The sequence below is a fragment of the Anabrus simplex genome, chromosome X (assembly GCF_040414725.1).
Source record: "Anabrus simplex isolate iqAnaSimp1 chromosome X, ASM4041472v1, whole genome shotgun sequence".
NCBI lineage: Eukaryota > Metazoa > Arthropoda > Insecta > Orthoptera > Tettigoniidae > Anabrus > Anabrus simplex.
The window spans coordinates 129710886-129727082 of NC_090279.1; the positions used below are offsets into that span (position 1 = coordinate 129710886).

Below are 16197 nucleotides of genomic sequence, written 5' to 3' on the forward strand. Positions count from 1 at the left end.
GATTTTCATAATTAATTGACCCGCTGACAATTTGAAATGACATTGCGTGGAGCGGAAGGATGGCACGGTGCAGTTTGAATGAAAGGGAAGTAATACAGGTTTAATAAATCAGACGATATCAGCACTACACCAGACTAAACTGAGCGAAGCGAGAATGGGCGTATTAACAAAAGAAATGGGAGTGCATAGTGCGCGCAGCAAAGTAACGGACGACAAAACACGCCAAAGTATACGACCTCTTTCTCATGAACTATTCGACCCATTAGCCTGGGATTGGTGTCAAATAAATCTTCGAACTATTGTTCTCAGATCTTCCACTCAGTTACTGAGACAACGATTACCGAAGTTTTCACTGCATTGAGAAACATCCCAGGCAAATACAAGAACGCCACTTTCATTGTGTACAAATGCGGAAGGTCCCTTCTCTATTACTAGACTATCAAGGTAAATACAAAGTTAATGTAAACTACATTATTTTCAGTCTCTTCTGTAAACGTCTGAAAATAATCAGGACTAAACTGTATAAACTTCATTATCTGTATTGTCAGTGCTGAACTGTGCAAAGTATTATTCTTTGTTTTTTCCTCCTATTCAAAACCTTATTCAACCTCCGGAGGGGGTTACAAATTCATTTCAAGTTTACTTAAAAGAACAAGCATGTTTCGGTCATTCTTTATGGACATTTGAGGTACAGATTGTATTGTACTAAGTTTGAATTAATCTAGATATACGGTACGGTAGTATAAAAATTCACAATTATGGTACACTACACATAAACATTCACAAATTGTGGACCTAACATTTTTTTATAAAACAAAAATTGCGTTTGGATAACAATCGTCTGATGTTGCTAAACTAATTATATATTGAGTCTGATAGCCATGAACAGATTACACACAAACTTAGCCATACATTAATAGTTTGCTTACAGGCGGAATCATTATCATTGACAGTGCTCTATTAACTTTGATGAAACCTTCTGACGCTTTTGACAACAGGCAGCCATGAAATAGGACCACAGATTCTACGGTCATTAGACAAGGACAGGGGAGAAAAGTGGGAAGCAACAGTGAAAGATATGGACTTTGCAAAATCGAGCAGAAAAGCTTGGAGAGTCTTAAATCGACTTACTGGAAAACATTATTCTAAAGAGCAGTGAACTAACTTGAGTCCAGATGCCATTGCAAATAGAATGGTTGAAGTCACCCGAGCCAAGAGAGATAAATGCCATACGAGAACTGTGAAACGTAAGCTCACCGAGCTCAAACATGGAACAAAGAATAATGAGGAACTGTTTAGACCATTCTCTATTCAGGAAGTTGAAGCTGCTATCAAAATGCTGAAAACCGGTAAGGCTGCTGGCCCTGATAATATCTTCAACGATTTCCTTCGAAATATGGGTCCACATAGCACAAAATGGATTACTTCTCTTTTTACTTACATCCTTCAGACTAATAACCTGCCGAAGCAGTTCAAACGGTCAAAGGTGATCGCCCTTCTTAAACCTGGATAGTCGGAGCAGAGACCTGAAAACTACCGCCCAATAGTACTTCTCAGTTGCACTTATAAACTCTTGGAGCTAGTCTTCCTCACTAGGATAGCACCACTCATTGACGCTGTAATTCCCCCAGAGCAAGCTGGTTTCAGAAGAAATCGTAGCTGCACTGATCAAGTTTTGTCTCCTACCACTCACATCGAGGCAGGCTTCCAAAAGAAGTTAAAATCAACAGCTGTCTTTATTGATCTGACAAGTGCATATGATACTGTCTGGCGACATGGACTAATTCTTAAAGTGCTGGGAGTAATTCCCTGCTTGGAAATTGAAAACCTAATTTCCAACATGCTCTGTGAAAGAGAGTTTGTAGTATTCGTAGGTGATTCTAAAAGTCGCAAAAGAAAATTAAATAACGGTCTGCCACAGGGATCAGTATTGGCCACAGTTCTCTTCAACCTAGACATCCATGACTTACCACCAACCACAGCTACTAAGTTCATCTATGCAGACGATATTGCATTGGTAGCTCAAAGCAGAAATTTCGAGGATGGAGAAGACATTCTTTCAGCAGACTTGGTCAAAATGGCAACTTCGTTCAAGTCTTGGCGTGTGATCCCAAGTACTTCTAAGACCGAGGTTTCATGTTTTCATCTCAGCAACCAACTCGCAAACTATGAGAATAACATCCTACACAAGCTTTGTGGCAGTTCCTGGGGAGCTTCGGCTGAGTCCTTACGATTAACGGGTATCAGTCTCGTCTACTCTGCAGCAGAATACTGAGCCCCAGTAAGGCTGGAAAGTGCACATGTGCATAAAGTGGATACTAAGTTGAATGATACCATGCTCTGCATAACTGGTAGTGTAAAGGCAACACCTCGCCACTGGTTACCCGTACATAGTCATATCCCACCACCCCACCTGAGGAGAAAGGAAGCTCTGCTGAGAGAAGCAAAGAAGATCTGGTCATCTACCTCATTACCAGTTCACCAGAAATGTTGTTACCCATCGCCACGACGACTTCGATCTAGGAGACCAGCAAGTATACTCGCTGGCCGACTCTTGAGGGATAATTTTAATCTGAACGAGAGCTGGCGGGATGAGTGGTCAATTTCTACATCTGGAACAAATGCTCATGACCTAAATCCAACCCTGAAAATGAAGGGATTCGACCTCCCAAGAAAACTATGGTGTCGCCTCAACAGACTGAGAACTGGGCATGGACGCTGCTATTTCTTACACCATATGTGGGTTTGGATGGTTTCTCCAATTAGTGAATGCAATGAAGAGGAGCAGACCATGGACCATGTCATCCCGCGCTGCCCTCTTCATACCTACACCGGAAGCCCCAGTGACCTGTTTCATTTTTCAGAAAGTGCTGTAGAGTGGCTGAAACACTTGGACCTGAACTTATAAATTTGTAGTTATAATCACCATACGATTAAATAAATAAATAAACCTTTATAACGAGCATCGACAATTATCTACAGGCACTCAAAAATTTGTTTATCAATAAAATAAAGTATACACGCAAGAGAAGAGAATATTTCTCCTCAAACAACCTTTTGAACAAACTGAATTTACTCTGAGAATACACAAAAATTTAATATAAATATTGGCATGATGATCATACGATTTTAATATTTTTAATGGGAACGGATACTCAGTATGTTAACAACTACTTTTACAGAATTGTGGGCTTGTGAAAATTAGGCCTACTTTCTACAGAGTCCTTGCAGTTATCCTACTAATTCTTAAACCTGTTATCATGGTATAAAATTTATATTAATAGTTCATGGTGTAGGTTACTGTAGTCAGTTTATGAATCAGGAACAACAGCTGAATGACCTGGTAAATGGAACTGAGACTCTGGATACCAGTTGCTACAGAATAGGAGTGGACATCTCGAGAAAACAGTGAGTCGCGGCCCTGCTTGTGAAGGGTTACTGCAAGTAGCTCGCAGTTGTGAGACAGTATCTCTACATCGGTCTGTTTTCAGAGGAACTTTGCTGCAAGGGAGTAAAATTATTGGAAGTGGGATATCTTATTCATGAGTTTTAAGTAACAGACATTAAATGAGTGAGAATGATTGCTGGTTCAAACAGGTGGAGACAATGGCAGGAGATTATTCAGAATGAAGGGAGATAAAGGCCAAGTTATGAATGAACTCATTCGATAAATGTGTAAACCTGCGTATTTTTGGGATCATGTAAGGCGAATGGAGGATGATGTGTTATCGAGGGGAATAATGGACTCAGCCACAGAGGGTAAGTGAAGTAGCAGACTAAGACGACAATGGTTAGACTCAGTTTCTAATGAGGTAAACATTAAAGGTATGAAATTTAATGAGGCCACGAAGCCTTACAGACTTACCTTATCACTCCTTCCAAGTTATACGGGGAAGAGAGAGTGTGACAAGCTGCAGGAAGTGATGGCCGATACACAGCTAGGTCACGTGTTACAGAGCTGATTGCTTCTCTCGCAATAACTGTTACATTCACAAGTACGTAGACTTGTGTAAAAAAACCTATAAGATGAACGTGTGGATCAGTCTCAATCACTTGGTAGACAACTTCAGACGTAAAAGAACTAACAAATACATTTTGAGTAGAAAGAAACAAACAATGCTGGAATTACAAACAAGCTATGAACATCAGGTTTGTCATTGTAACATGAAAGGTGTCCACTGGGTTCTTTGGTACAGCACGTGTTACCTCACAATGGTCCTTTGTTCGGCACTCCAGATCTCACACCTGTAGACACCTACATATAGGACGTGCTGAAAGAATTTGTTTACCAGTCAGACGACTCTGTCTAGGAATGCATATGAATTACGAGAGAAGACTGTCTGCAGCATCCAGTGTTCATACACATGTTCCACAATCCACAGCAATCTTATGAACAAGGCGTGTTGCATTGCGCCGCACATTTTGACGGAGTTGCACAGCGAAGTGTGTATCAGTCCGTGCCAGTGTTCCAAAATGAAGTAACAGCTGTTCAGAGCCTATCCAAACATATGAGGAGGTGGAATAAGCGAAGGAGACTTTTTCGGATACATCAGCGAGTTGTCTAACGAAGAGTTAAGGTTGCTTTTACACTTCCCTATAAGCCTTTATTGGAAAGCTGCCATAACCAGGGTCTCTTCTCTACTTTGCTAATTAACATGTCTCTCAGCATTGCTGTCCATTTTGATACAGCAACAGCAACTGCGCTCAGAACAGCTACACCATGAAATGGAAACTCCGAGATTTGTATGTTTCAATTTGTACCAATGAAATCATGCGATCGCTATCAGACGAGCAGAGACACAGAGAGACAAAAGCCCGTGGATAGCTCTCATCCTCCATGATCCTTCTCTTTATCAGTGTAAGCTGTCACGTGTAGGGGGAACTATTTCCAGCGGAGACCAGTTTCATTAAACAACGAGCTTCACCTCTTCTCTAAATCTCTATGAAGCATATATATAGATACGAGTTTGCCGAAGGGAGAGTTTTTACTTATAAAAATGTTGAGTATTGTTACGGGTAAATAACACATAATAAAGGTATGATATGGAAAAGGAGGACATTTGAGTGATACATATTACATATATATTACATACCTTCATGATTTGTCTTGTTTGTGGCACTGAGTCCGTAGACGAGGATATGGAAAAGTAAGTTAAGACAATAAACTTCATGATTGATTGTATTTTACCACACGAGATTATTGAGTAGACTTCTAAAAACTCACAATGAATGTCATATTAATTTAAGTTAATTTGTTTATACGGATTTATTTATTCCAAACACATTTTTGATACTGCGGGAAAGGTTAATTCATTAATTAAATTTTAACGTAGAAATTATAATCAATTCATTTTGAAAATTACAACAAAATTGAGTCACACCTAAAATACCCACTTCCTGCCGTCTTGTTTTCTAAAACAGGATAATTCACAGTTAACATTCAGGATTCCAAGAGAATAATATGGAGGAAATACAAAGAGTAAGGAGCCAAGTTCAGACAGCCTATGAACAAATGAGCCCTTAAAGCAGCGTTATTCAGTATAAAAAAGTAAATTATAAGCTGTGGTTCAGCTTCTTACCTTGTTGCAAACTTACTAAAGGACAACACTCATTCTGCGCCAACTACATACCATTCATACAAGAACTGTGATGATATGCCATCTGGAGAAACACAATTTATGAAGCAACTTGTGCAAAACTCAATACAGCCAATATTTACTGGTAGGCTGAATGGCATCCTCGATCAATGTTGTGTGAAGAACACTTAAGGAGATCCCGATCATCTTCCTTCCGACGAAAGGCACAGGATAATTTACAGGCAACAAGATGAATGGGTTTATTTTATACAGCCCAATGAACATATTAAGATGGTTATGTGTAAACACATCTCCATTTCCACCATTCACGAACAGGTCCAATATGGCGTGGCTCGAACAGTGGCAACACAAGGCTGCCAACTTAGGAATCTTTACAAGACCATTTGGCTGGATGGGTTAGGTCCGGCTGGTGAGAAAAGCTTAGGGATGACTGCTCACCAAGGCGGCTTGGGGACGGGGGTGGGGGGGCATACCACAAGTTTAAAGCCACGAAGCTGCCCTCAGGATTCTAGTACCCTACGTTACATCACCACTGGTCTGCCTAGTGACAAGACCACTGGTCTGGATAGTGACAAGACCACTGGTCTGCCTAGTGACGAAACCACTAGTCTGGCTAATGACAAGACCACTGGTCTGGATAGGTAGGGTCCGGGCACTCACCAAACCTATGGGATGGAGTCCTCCATAATTTCTGAAAATTGTCACCTGTACATTTCAACACATGTGCCAACAAGCCTGCTATGTCGTTCTACATTTGTTGTTGTTTTTGTTTGAGTTATCAGCCCATAGACTGGTTTGATGCCATCCTATTCTGTACCAAACTTTTAATTGTACATAACTGCTTCACCCTACTTCTGCTCTAATCTGCCTTTCATATTCACACCTCGGCCTACTGGCTACACACGCTGAACAAGTGCTGGGTGTATAACATTTTATCTCTCCCTCTCATCAAATTTAGCCAAATCGATCTCCCCTCACCAATTCGATTTAGGGTGATGATGTTAGTCTCTTACGTATCTTATTGCTTTTGGTGAAGGGAGTGATAACCTTGAGAGCTACAGATTTATGTCGGTTTCAAACAACAGGTACACGATTTTTCATTTCATAATGCTTACCATGCTCCACAGAGATTCATAGCTCGGAAATTTTGGTTAAGAACACAGTGACTGTATCAACCTTTAAAACCCATCCCGCTGACCTAGAAAGTGTGCATCGTCGAATTCCCTTCAAAAGTGAAGGAAAAAGCTACACTGCGAATCAAGATTGAGGCGGTCTATTAGTCTACATTACATTTGGAGTAACAAATTGTGAAGCAAGTTCTCAACGAGTTATCAAAAAGGAATGATTCAGTAAAATGCATTTCTCTTTGTGGAATGACGAAGCTGAAATCCTTTCTTAATCTGTCAAAGCCCAATGTCACCTACAGGTGGGACCTAATATTAATCAAATTTCCTGTTTGAACTTCTCTGCCTGTTGGAAGTACTCAAAGAAAGGTCTTGGAATTTGAAATGGAACATTTTAAATTCGCAACCTGCACTGGTCAGTCAGCTCACGCTCAAGTACAAGAGGTAACAGACTGGATTGAAGAGGAGAAGGAACTGCAACTGCGCGTTATTATGGAATGGAAAGCGTGCGATAAAATGTAATTATATTTTGCAGTTGATGCTTGTATATTGCTTAAAGGGTCAGAAATGAAAGTGATACATTCTTAAGCATAATATTATAATTTAAACATGTGTTATTGACATGAAAGGCATGATGTTACCTATATGTGTCATTGGTCACATAAAGTAGGCCCTTTTGTCCAGTTTCAGTTATGAATAGTATCTGATATTCAGTTAGTTTTTTCTCTCCCTTTTCAGTCTTAAATTGAATGAGGTACTAGAAATGTTGGAAGATCTATAGATCTATAGATGATATTACTATGTTTCTACAAAATGACAGGTATATTACAGATGAGAGAAGTGGCGATGAGGCAACTAATTCTATCGATCTCAATCCCCCTCCAGGTAGAATGTTGAGGTTGACAACGCAAATAAATATATCAGCAGATGATGGTACGCAGGTACCTTCTAATGAAATGAAGTAGGCGCCTGCTTTTTCTGGGGCAAATAAACGAGCACCCTCCAAGAAAAAATACAATAATTTGTGGGCAGCTACGGAGGAGAATTTTATTTTCCGATTGGGTGAGGGACGGGCATGAGGAACCTTCAGAATATGACGGACCGCAACTCTCTCCAGTTCAATGTTTTGAATTACTGTTCATTGCAGAAGAAGAATCTCATTGTGAAAATGTCAAAATTATACGTTGTGCACAGGAACCAAATGTTAGACATAAATTCAGATGGCATAAGGTTTTATATCACTGTACTATTTTTGACTGGCAAAACGCATCTGGAAAACATATGAATGTTTTTTGGAAATAAAATCAGATGTTACAATAACTTACTTTTCAAAGCATGAGAAGAAATACACTTCCAAAAATTAATCAGTATTTGTACCCTTCAGAAAATATGAATCTTCCCCTCAATAACGAACTTAGCAAGGTACAAAGATACTTCAAATTTCTTAATCAAAACTTTGGGCAGCAATTTGAGGGAATCGGTTCAAGTGATCTTGCAGTGGATGAAGCTATGGTTTCCTATTCCAGCAGTCACAGCACCAAGCAAGGGGAAACCTCTAAGGTTCGGCCTTAAACTGTGATCAATTCCTACGCGATTTGCTTACCTCGTAGCCTTTGAGCCTTACCAAGGATCAAAACCGGCCCAGCAGCCGCGACAGTCCAATATGCGTTAGGAGCAGCAGCTGTGTTCGCAATTGAAAGTAGGCTACCAGCAGGCTGCAAAGTATAACTATACTGACCAATGTAATCTACAGGTGGCATCCCTGTATTTCTTCTTTTTGTGGAACACTTTTCCTCTAGATTTTTAGTTTTGCTTTGTTTTTCGTAATGTAGCTAACACAATCTAAAATGAAATACATAGATCAATTTCGTACATTGTGTGGGCATTGGCAGTTTAAACGGGTGTGTGGAAACCATCGCAGACATGCTTAGCAGATGAAGATAAAGAAATCTCAGCCGTAATCAACCCTTTTGGACTATTTCGATTCAACAACATGCCGTATGGTCTTAAAAGAAATCACATTTATTGTAATGTTTTGAGAAGATTGAGAACGAATATGGTTGGGATGATGTAAAATTAAGGGAGTGTTTTGGTTTAAAATATTACTTTAACAATTCAGAATACACTGACTGACAGAGCAAATGCAACACCAAGAAGGAGTGGTCAGAACTTTATGCCAATTGCAGGGTAGACTGACGTCACTGAGGTATGCTCATGATGTGAAATGCGCCGCTGTGCTGCGCACGTAGCGAACGATAATTGGGACACGGCGTTGGCGAATGGCCCACTTCGTACCGTGATTTCTCAGCCGACAGTCATTGTAGAACGTATTGTCGTGTGCCACAGGACACGTGTATAGCTAAGAATGCCAGGCCGCCGTCAACGGAGGCATTTCCAGCAGACAGACGACTTTACGAGGGGTATGGTGATCGGGCTGAGAAGGGCAGGTTTGTCGCTTCGTCAAATCGCAGCCGATACCCATAGGGATGTGTCCACGGTGCAGCGCCTGTGGCGAAGATGGTTGGCGCAGAGACATGTGGCACGTGCGAGGGGTCCAGGCGCAGCCCGAGTGACGTCAGCACGCGAGGATCGGCGCATCCGCCGCCAAGCGGTGGCAGCCCCGCACGCCACGTCAACCGCCATTCTTCAGCATGTGCAAGACACCCTGGCTGTTTCAATATCGACCAGAACAATTTCCCGTCGATTGGTTGAAGGAGGCCTGCACTCCCGGCGTCCGCTCAGAAGACTACCATTGACTCCACAGCATAGACGTGCACGCCTGGCATGGTGCCGGGCTAGAGCGACTTGGATGAGGGAATGGCGGAACGTCGTGTTCTCCGATGAGTCACGCTTCTGTTCTGTCAGTGATAGTCACCGCAGACGAGTGTGGTGTCGGCGTGGAGAAAGGTCAAATCCGGCAGTAGCTGTGGAGCGCCCTACCGCTAGACAACGCGGCATCATGGTTTGGGGCGCTATTGCGTATGATTCCACGTCACCTCTAGTGCGTATTCAAGGTACGTTAAATGCCCACCGCTACGTGCAGCATGTGCGGCGGCCGGTGGCACTCCCGTACCTTCAGGGGCTGCCCAATGCTCTGTTTCATTAGGATAATGCCCGCCCACACACTGCTCGCATCTCCCAACAGGCTCTACGAGGTGTACAGATGCTTCCGTGGCCAGCGTACTCTCCCGATCTCTCACCAATCTAACACGTGTGGGATCTCATTGGACGCCGTTTGCAAACTCTGCCCCAGCCTCGTACGGACGACCAACTGTGGCAAATGGTTGACAGAGAATGGAGAACCATCCCTCAGGACACCATCCGCACTCTTATTGACTCTGTACCTCGACGTGTTTCTGCGTGCATCACCGCTCGCGGTGGTCCTACATCCTACTGAGTCGATGCCGTGCGCATTGTGTAACCTGCATATCGGTTTGAAATAAACATCAATTATTCGTCCGTGCCGTCTCTGTTTTTTCTCCAACTTTCATCCCTTTCGAACCACTCCTTCTTGGTGTTGCATTTGCTCTGTCAGTCAGTGTATTTTTTTCTGGAATTCTTCTTTGAGACTGCAAAATGTATTTATTTTGTATAACACGATTGCGATGCAGAGTGCCAAAGCAGTTACCATACCCAATGCACTACAACATTCTGAATCAGCTGTTTCAGAAATAAGAGAGAAAATAATGAAAGGTATCGGATAGATGATGATGAATGTTCTACTCCAGCAGCAAAAAGCTCTAAACAGAGTTCTGGTTTAAATCTGATTGTAGATGCCAACGAAGTGTGGGATATAGTGATCAACCAAGTGAAAGACCGATTACCACAGTCTTATACATTAAGGAGTTTCGAAATTTTGTTCCGAAAAGTTTGCTACGTTCAGAGAAATTTTCCCAACGAGTTTAGTCAATACTTTTTCATTAAGTTTCAGTCCATTTGTCTACCAAGATAAATTGAGAAATGAACTTTCAGTGATTTATCGCAATTATAATTTAAGGATATTTCCTTCTGCCTGTGATTTTTTCACATTCTTCATGAAGCATTCCTCCGAAGAATCGTTCTCTGAGGAACACAAAACTCTACAAATTGCACTAACTACGCCAGTTTCAGCAGCGAAATCAGAGCGAAGTTTCAAAGCAGACTGAATTCGCTCACTGTTTGTTCAATTCATAAGGAGGACGCTGGTGAAATGCCCAACTTCAACAACAGAGTCATAGAAATGTTTGCCAGTGCTCAACCACTGTATACGTAATGTGCCATTTGGTGAGTTCACTTCTATTTCTTCATTATTAACTATTTAGTGTATATATTTAGGCCGATATATTTTGCTGTACGTACTCTCCTTTGGAGTTTTTGTGGTACGGTATAGATACCCGTGTTTCAGAAATATCTGCCGCAATCCCATTTCCATGGCCGAAAACTCTATATCGGGCCCCATTGGCGGAATTGATCCCGAGCCGCTACTGTATGCATTCAGGTCTGATAATATTGTAATTGGTCTTGGTTCACGATCGGGGACTGGGTGTTTGTGTTTGTCGCAGAATTTTCCTCTTCATATTTACGCAACACTACCAACACGCAATAGGGATTACCGGTACATTCCATCACGTAGGCTTGGCCTCAGGAAGAGCATCAGATCGCAAACAAGAGTCAAATCCACATGTACGACACATCACTGCTGTGGTAGAACATAACAGATCCATGCCATGGTTACTGTACCAGAGGTATGCCCGACTCGTGCATTTAAAACTAGTGACTTGTAGAAGTCCATGAAGATCATGAAATCTGAAACCCATTTTGGAAATAGTGTGAACGTTTCTCGACATATGTCACTACTATCGACTTATGTTGTGCCCTCTGGGGTGAAGATGAACTATTAAAAATCAGGATAAATTTTGTGCGTTAAGGTTTCCTAAACAGGAATATTTAGTGTTTGTTTTAGATGTTCAAAGGTTATCAACACTGCTATCTCTTCCCACACGTTTAAAGCGTTGGCCGCTGAAAAATGTTGTATATTTATTTATCGACCAATCAAAAAATTTCTGATATTTATTAAATTAACCAATAAGAATTTGGGGTGTGTCAGGGACTGGATTTTCCTCTCCGCTATAAAAGCCGAGGGCTGATGAGCCATGATGTCCTTTGCGATCGCTCCAGTCTAGAGCGTGTACGTAACGGAGGCTCCCTCGACCATCTTCTGGAGGTCCACAAGCTCGAGATAATGGCAGTTTCGTCTTAACTATGTGATAGTTTTGAGAGCTAGCTTGAGAGGAAAGTTTCAAACCGTTAGTAATGTAACTTTCATTTTGTCAAACGTATATTTCAAACTTTAAATGTAAAATTCAAACAAGTCAAAATAACTTAACCATAATCAGAGAATAGAGAGTGAGTAACTCTCATGTATTCCCTCTCAAGTTGACATTGAGGTGACCATGATTTTGTAACCGTTAAAATCCACCTGGCATTTCTGTAACTTAAATATTTTCTCCATGTAGTCACCTCTCTAACGTCGGGCCATAAGCCCAAATAGGGTTTTAAGAATTTTATGTAAATATCAAGTAGTGAATGTGTTCGCCTCCTTACCATTTCGATTTTCGGCCAGTAACTTTACCTTTTGTTTTTACCAAAGGTCAGGTAGGATCGGTACTTGTTGCCCCTGTTACAGTTAACATCATTCACTTCATTTTTAGGCAGTTAGACTGCTGAGCAGTTAGGACAGGAAGTACTGTTTCATTTTGTTAAATGTAAGTTGTGCCTGGATAGGCCAGGAACTTGTAAATTTCGAGAATAGTCTACAAAAATGTGAATTTGTAGAACAAAAAGCTCTTCCCCTGATGTAGAAATTGAAAGATCCGTCTCCTTGACAGTTGATTGAAAGGATCAGTAGCGCTGATTTAAAAATTGTAATTAGGGAGCTTCATGCTCATATTGTTAAATTATTGTTATCTAATTTTTCAAACATTGTACCCAAGCTAACAAGCCAGATCTGTACCTGAATTGTTATTTGTTTAGCAAAGTGTAAAATTTAATATTTGAAAAACAGTAGAAGAGAAAGAAATATATCTCCAATTTTAAAGCAGCTGCCATCGTGTTGTGAGGTGATTGCCGTAATATTTCTGTACTTATCTACGACGAAACACTTCGAGGTACTGTCATGCACCCCGTATTAACGAGGTGGATATCTGCCAATACTCCTGCGTGACGGTACAAGCTACTGAGATGTATGAACATCTGCCATCCACTCTCAATGTTCATAAGCGAAAAATGTGCATTTATATTTCAGAGAAGGTGCCTCTAGATTACCTCACATTTATACCGTAGGCCCAGTAGGCTTCGAAACACTGTGCCGGCGCAATCAACACATCAAGGCTTCACTGTTTCGAAACATTGAGATCACTTCGTGTGTCATGTCGCGTGAACAGGAACCATCGATGCTTCGGAACAGCAGAGCTTTGAAACAGTGACGGTGCTTTGATCATCTCCTCGCCACAATAGAAACACTCCGCGTGACATTGCCCTGAAGATAAGCCGAGACTCTTTATATTCCGAATCGCGAGTCAAGTGATTAAAATAACAATGCACTCCACAATGTAAGGTCTTTCACACGGAAACATTACATTATTGTTCTCAAAGCAGGGTCATATTATAAGAGAAAGTCGCTTCCGTTTGCCAAGTGCAAAAGTTTCTAAAATTACTTTTTTAAAACTTCAATTCGAAGTAAAATTTTAAACTGGAATAGACCAAGTGTGTTACTGTACACATAATACCGAACTTGGGCTCTTCTGAGATTTAATTACTCATTTTATAATTATTCAAGTTGGTCCACTTACTTAGACTACTTTTGCAACTGGATTACGTACATATAGAATAACTATTTTGAACTGTTTTTAAATTTCGTTAATTATTTTATAATTATTCACATTAGTTACTGTTTTAATGTGCATTTAACGGAAAAATTGATTGCTTTTAGTACCATTGTAAGCGCGTAATGAGGAAGAAAACGCTGTATATTACTGGTACTATATACTGGTACTACAATACTGTGCATCATATATTTATCATACTGTACGTTGTACATTTGCACATTAAATACTTCATGATCCTCATATTTTGTCTGTATTAGAACGTCGAACATTTTAGTTCGTGAATTAGACTTAGCTATGAAACGTGGTTCATGTTCCACCACGCCATCGCGAAGCACTGTTTCTCTTGGATTCCGAGACGGAAGTGCGCCGTGTGTCGCTGTGCCGTATGAAACATTCAGCAGTGACAGTTAGGCCATGTCTATTATTGAAACAGTATTTAAGCCACACGAGGCGGAATAATTCAGGCTTATTGCATTCTACGTTGTACAGATATATCTGGCAATGATTCATCGTCTTGTTCTTCTTCTACAATATCCTTATCATAGGTCGGCTGTCATCGGGGCGATCTGACCCTTGTCCTCAGCAAGTTGGGGTACCGAGTCCATACCATTCTCGTACAGTCCGTAGCCAAGATTTTCTCCTTCTTCTACTACACCTCTTTCCTTAAAGTATATCTTTGAGATAAACTGAAGGAGGTCATTTATTTATTTGTGTCAGTCGCATAATGGAGTAAAAATTACAAGAGAGATTATACATATTACAGTGGTGCTGCATAGTGCCAGATATGAGCACTAGTATCAGGTGGATGTTATTCTTTACGTTGTCGCAATTCGCACTCTCTTTGAAGACTTCTACGTCGTCCAGGGCTCTCCGTAGTTACGGAGCAACTTCTATTCAAGTTTCGCAAGTTTCAGGCGATCTGAATGAGGAGCCCAGCCTGATCATGTCAAAGCATCGTGAGAGAGAAGTTTTGCTTCGGAGTTGGCGCATTGATACTTGCAAAGTGTGGCCACAGGTACATAGGTGTATCACTGTGTTCCAGTACCTCTGCCATCCACCTGATCTGCTAGTTTCAAGATGCTTCTTCATTCCTCACGTGAAAAGCATGGATCTGGTTTTAACTTATTATTCTCTAAACGTGTAGACCACTGCAGTACCTCATAATTTCGGATGAGCGACGTAAAGCCCCTAGCAAAAAAAATTTCGAATGATATTGATTCTGATATTGTACGTGACCTCCAGCTCGGAGTACTGTAGCCCCACATCTCAAAGGATGGTGTTCAGGCCTCAACAACATTAAGTAAGGCAGGAGATACACAGCACCGAAGTAAACATGGACGGAGAAAATGAAGTCCCTGTTACAGAGGATTTAAATAATTCTCTTGAAGGCAGTCTTTGGGACATAGTGTTTCAACAGGACTGCTCAAGCTGTGATCAAGTATGCAGGTGAGAGACCTAATATACTGGACTTGCTTTAGTGATGTGCCAGCTACTCTCAACTTTATAGGTTGAATGACATGTTTTCTTACGATCATTAAGTTAGTAGTTTTCGTGTTTAAACGCACAACTCTGTTTGACCACACAATTCGCTAATATCTGTGGACCTTCAGCACTTATTGCAAACCGAAGGGTATCATCCGCATATGGCAGATTATTTTTCACGATTCCTTTAACAATACTGATATCAGAAAAGCACCCTTTCATAGAAGTTATTGAAGAGGAGTGGAGTAATAACAGAGCCTTGCCTCATCCATTGCTTTATTTCAATAGCACAGGCGTTGGTGTTATCAACCTTAAGAGATGAGAACTGATGTTAATACAGGTTGGCAACGTTTCGTATATCTTTTCCATCCAGACCAATATCATATACTATAGCCAATTTACCATGTAACCAAAGAAGTCTCTGGACAACTGGGAATAAAGCAACACCAAGATGAATTAGTCTCTTCTGCAAGGAAACTTCCTGTCTTTCATGAACATATATACCTTGATCATGACCAAGGGTTTCTAGTGTAATGTGGAATCCGAACCAAAGGATGTCTTCATTTTACGAGGCACGCCCAGAAAGTAAGTTCCGTTTCAATTTATCTCCGCTGCAGCGCTGCGATCGCAGGTCCGCACATGCACGGTAGACGCTCTGTATCAAGGAGAAGAAGCGTGTGCCATTTTGAGATTGCTGTCAGCCACGTACGCTTTGTTGTGCTTGTTTACAATGTCCGTGTTGATTGAAAATCCCGCCGCTTGTGAAATCAGATCTGTGATTCGTTTTCTGAATGCTAGGAAAGTGAAACCAATTGAAATTTATCGGCAAATTTGCGACGTTTACGGACAAAATGCGATGAGTGATTCAATGGTGAGAAGGTGGGTCCGACAGTTCAATGAAGGACGTAGTGACGTGCACGATGAAGAACGAAGTGGGCGTCCATCTTTGGTTACAGAAGAACTGCTTCACAAGATCCGGGAAAACCGCAGGTTTACAATTAGTGCTGAAAGAAAATGTTTCCATCTGGTTGAAGACACAGGCGGCAAACTTCTAGGAAGAAGGTATACAAAAACGTGTGCCGCGCTATGACAAATGTCTGCAGTTATGGGGAAAAGTAGTTTAAGAGT

The 16197-nt window shown here is 41.2% G+C and overlaps 1 protein-coding gene across 1 annotated transcript in view; it reads right to left on the reverse strand.

The window, feature by feature from the left end:
* Window positions 1-6113: 6113 nt before the first annotated feature.
* The window catches only part of LOC137503348 (zinc finger protein 33B-like), a 29226-nt gene continuing 19142 nt past the window's right edge, over window positions 6114-16197 (reverse strand). Inside the window, exon 3 of the mRNA XM_068230906.1 lies at window positions 6114-6262. Coding sequence (XP_068087007.1) covers window positions 6114-6262 — 149 coding nt within the window. The remainder of the gene's footprint in view (window positions 6263-16197) is intronic.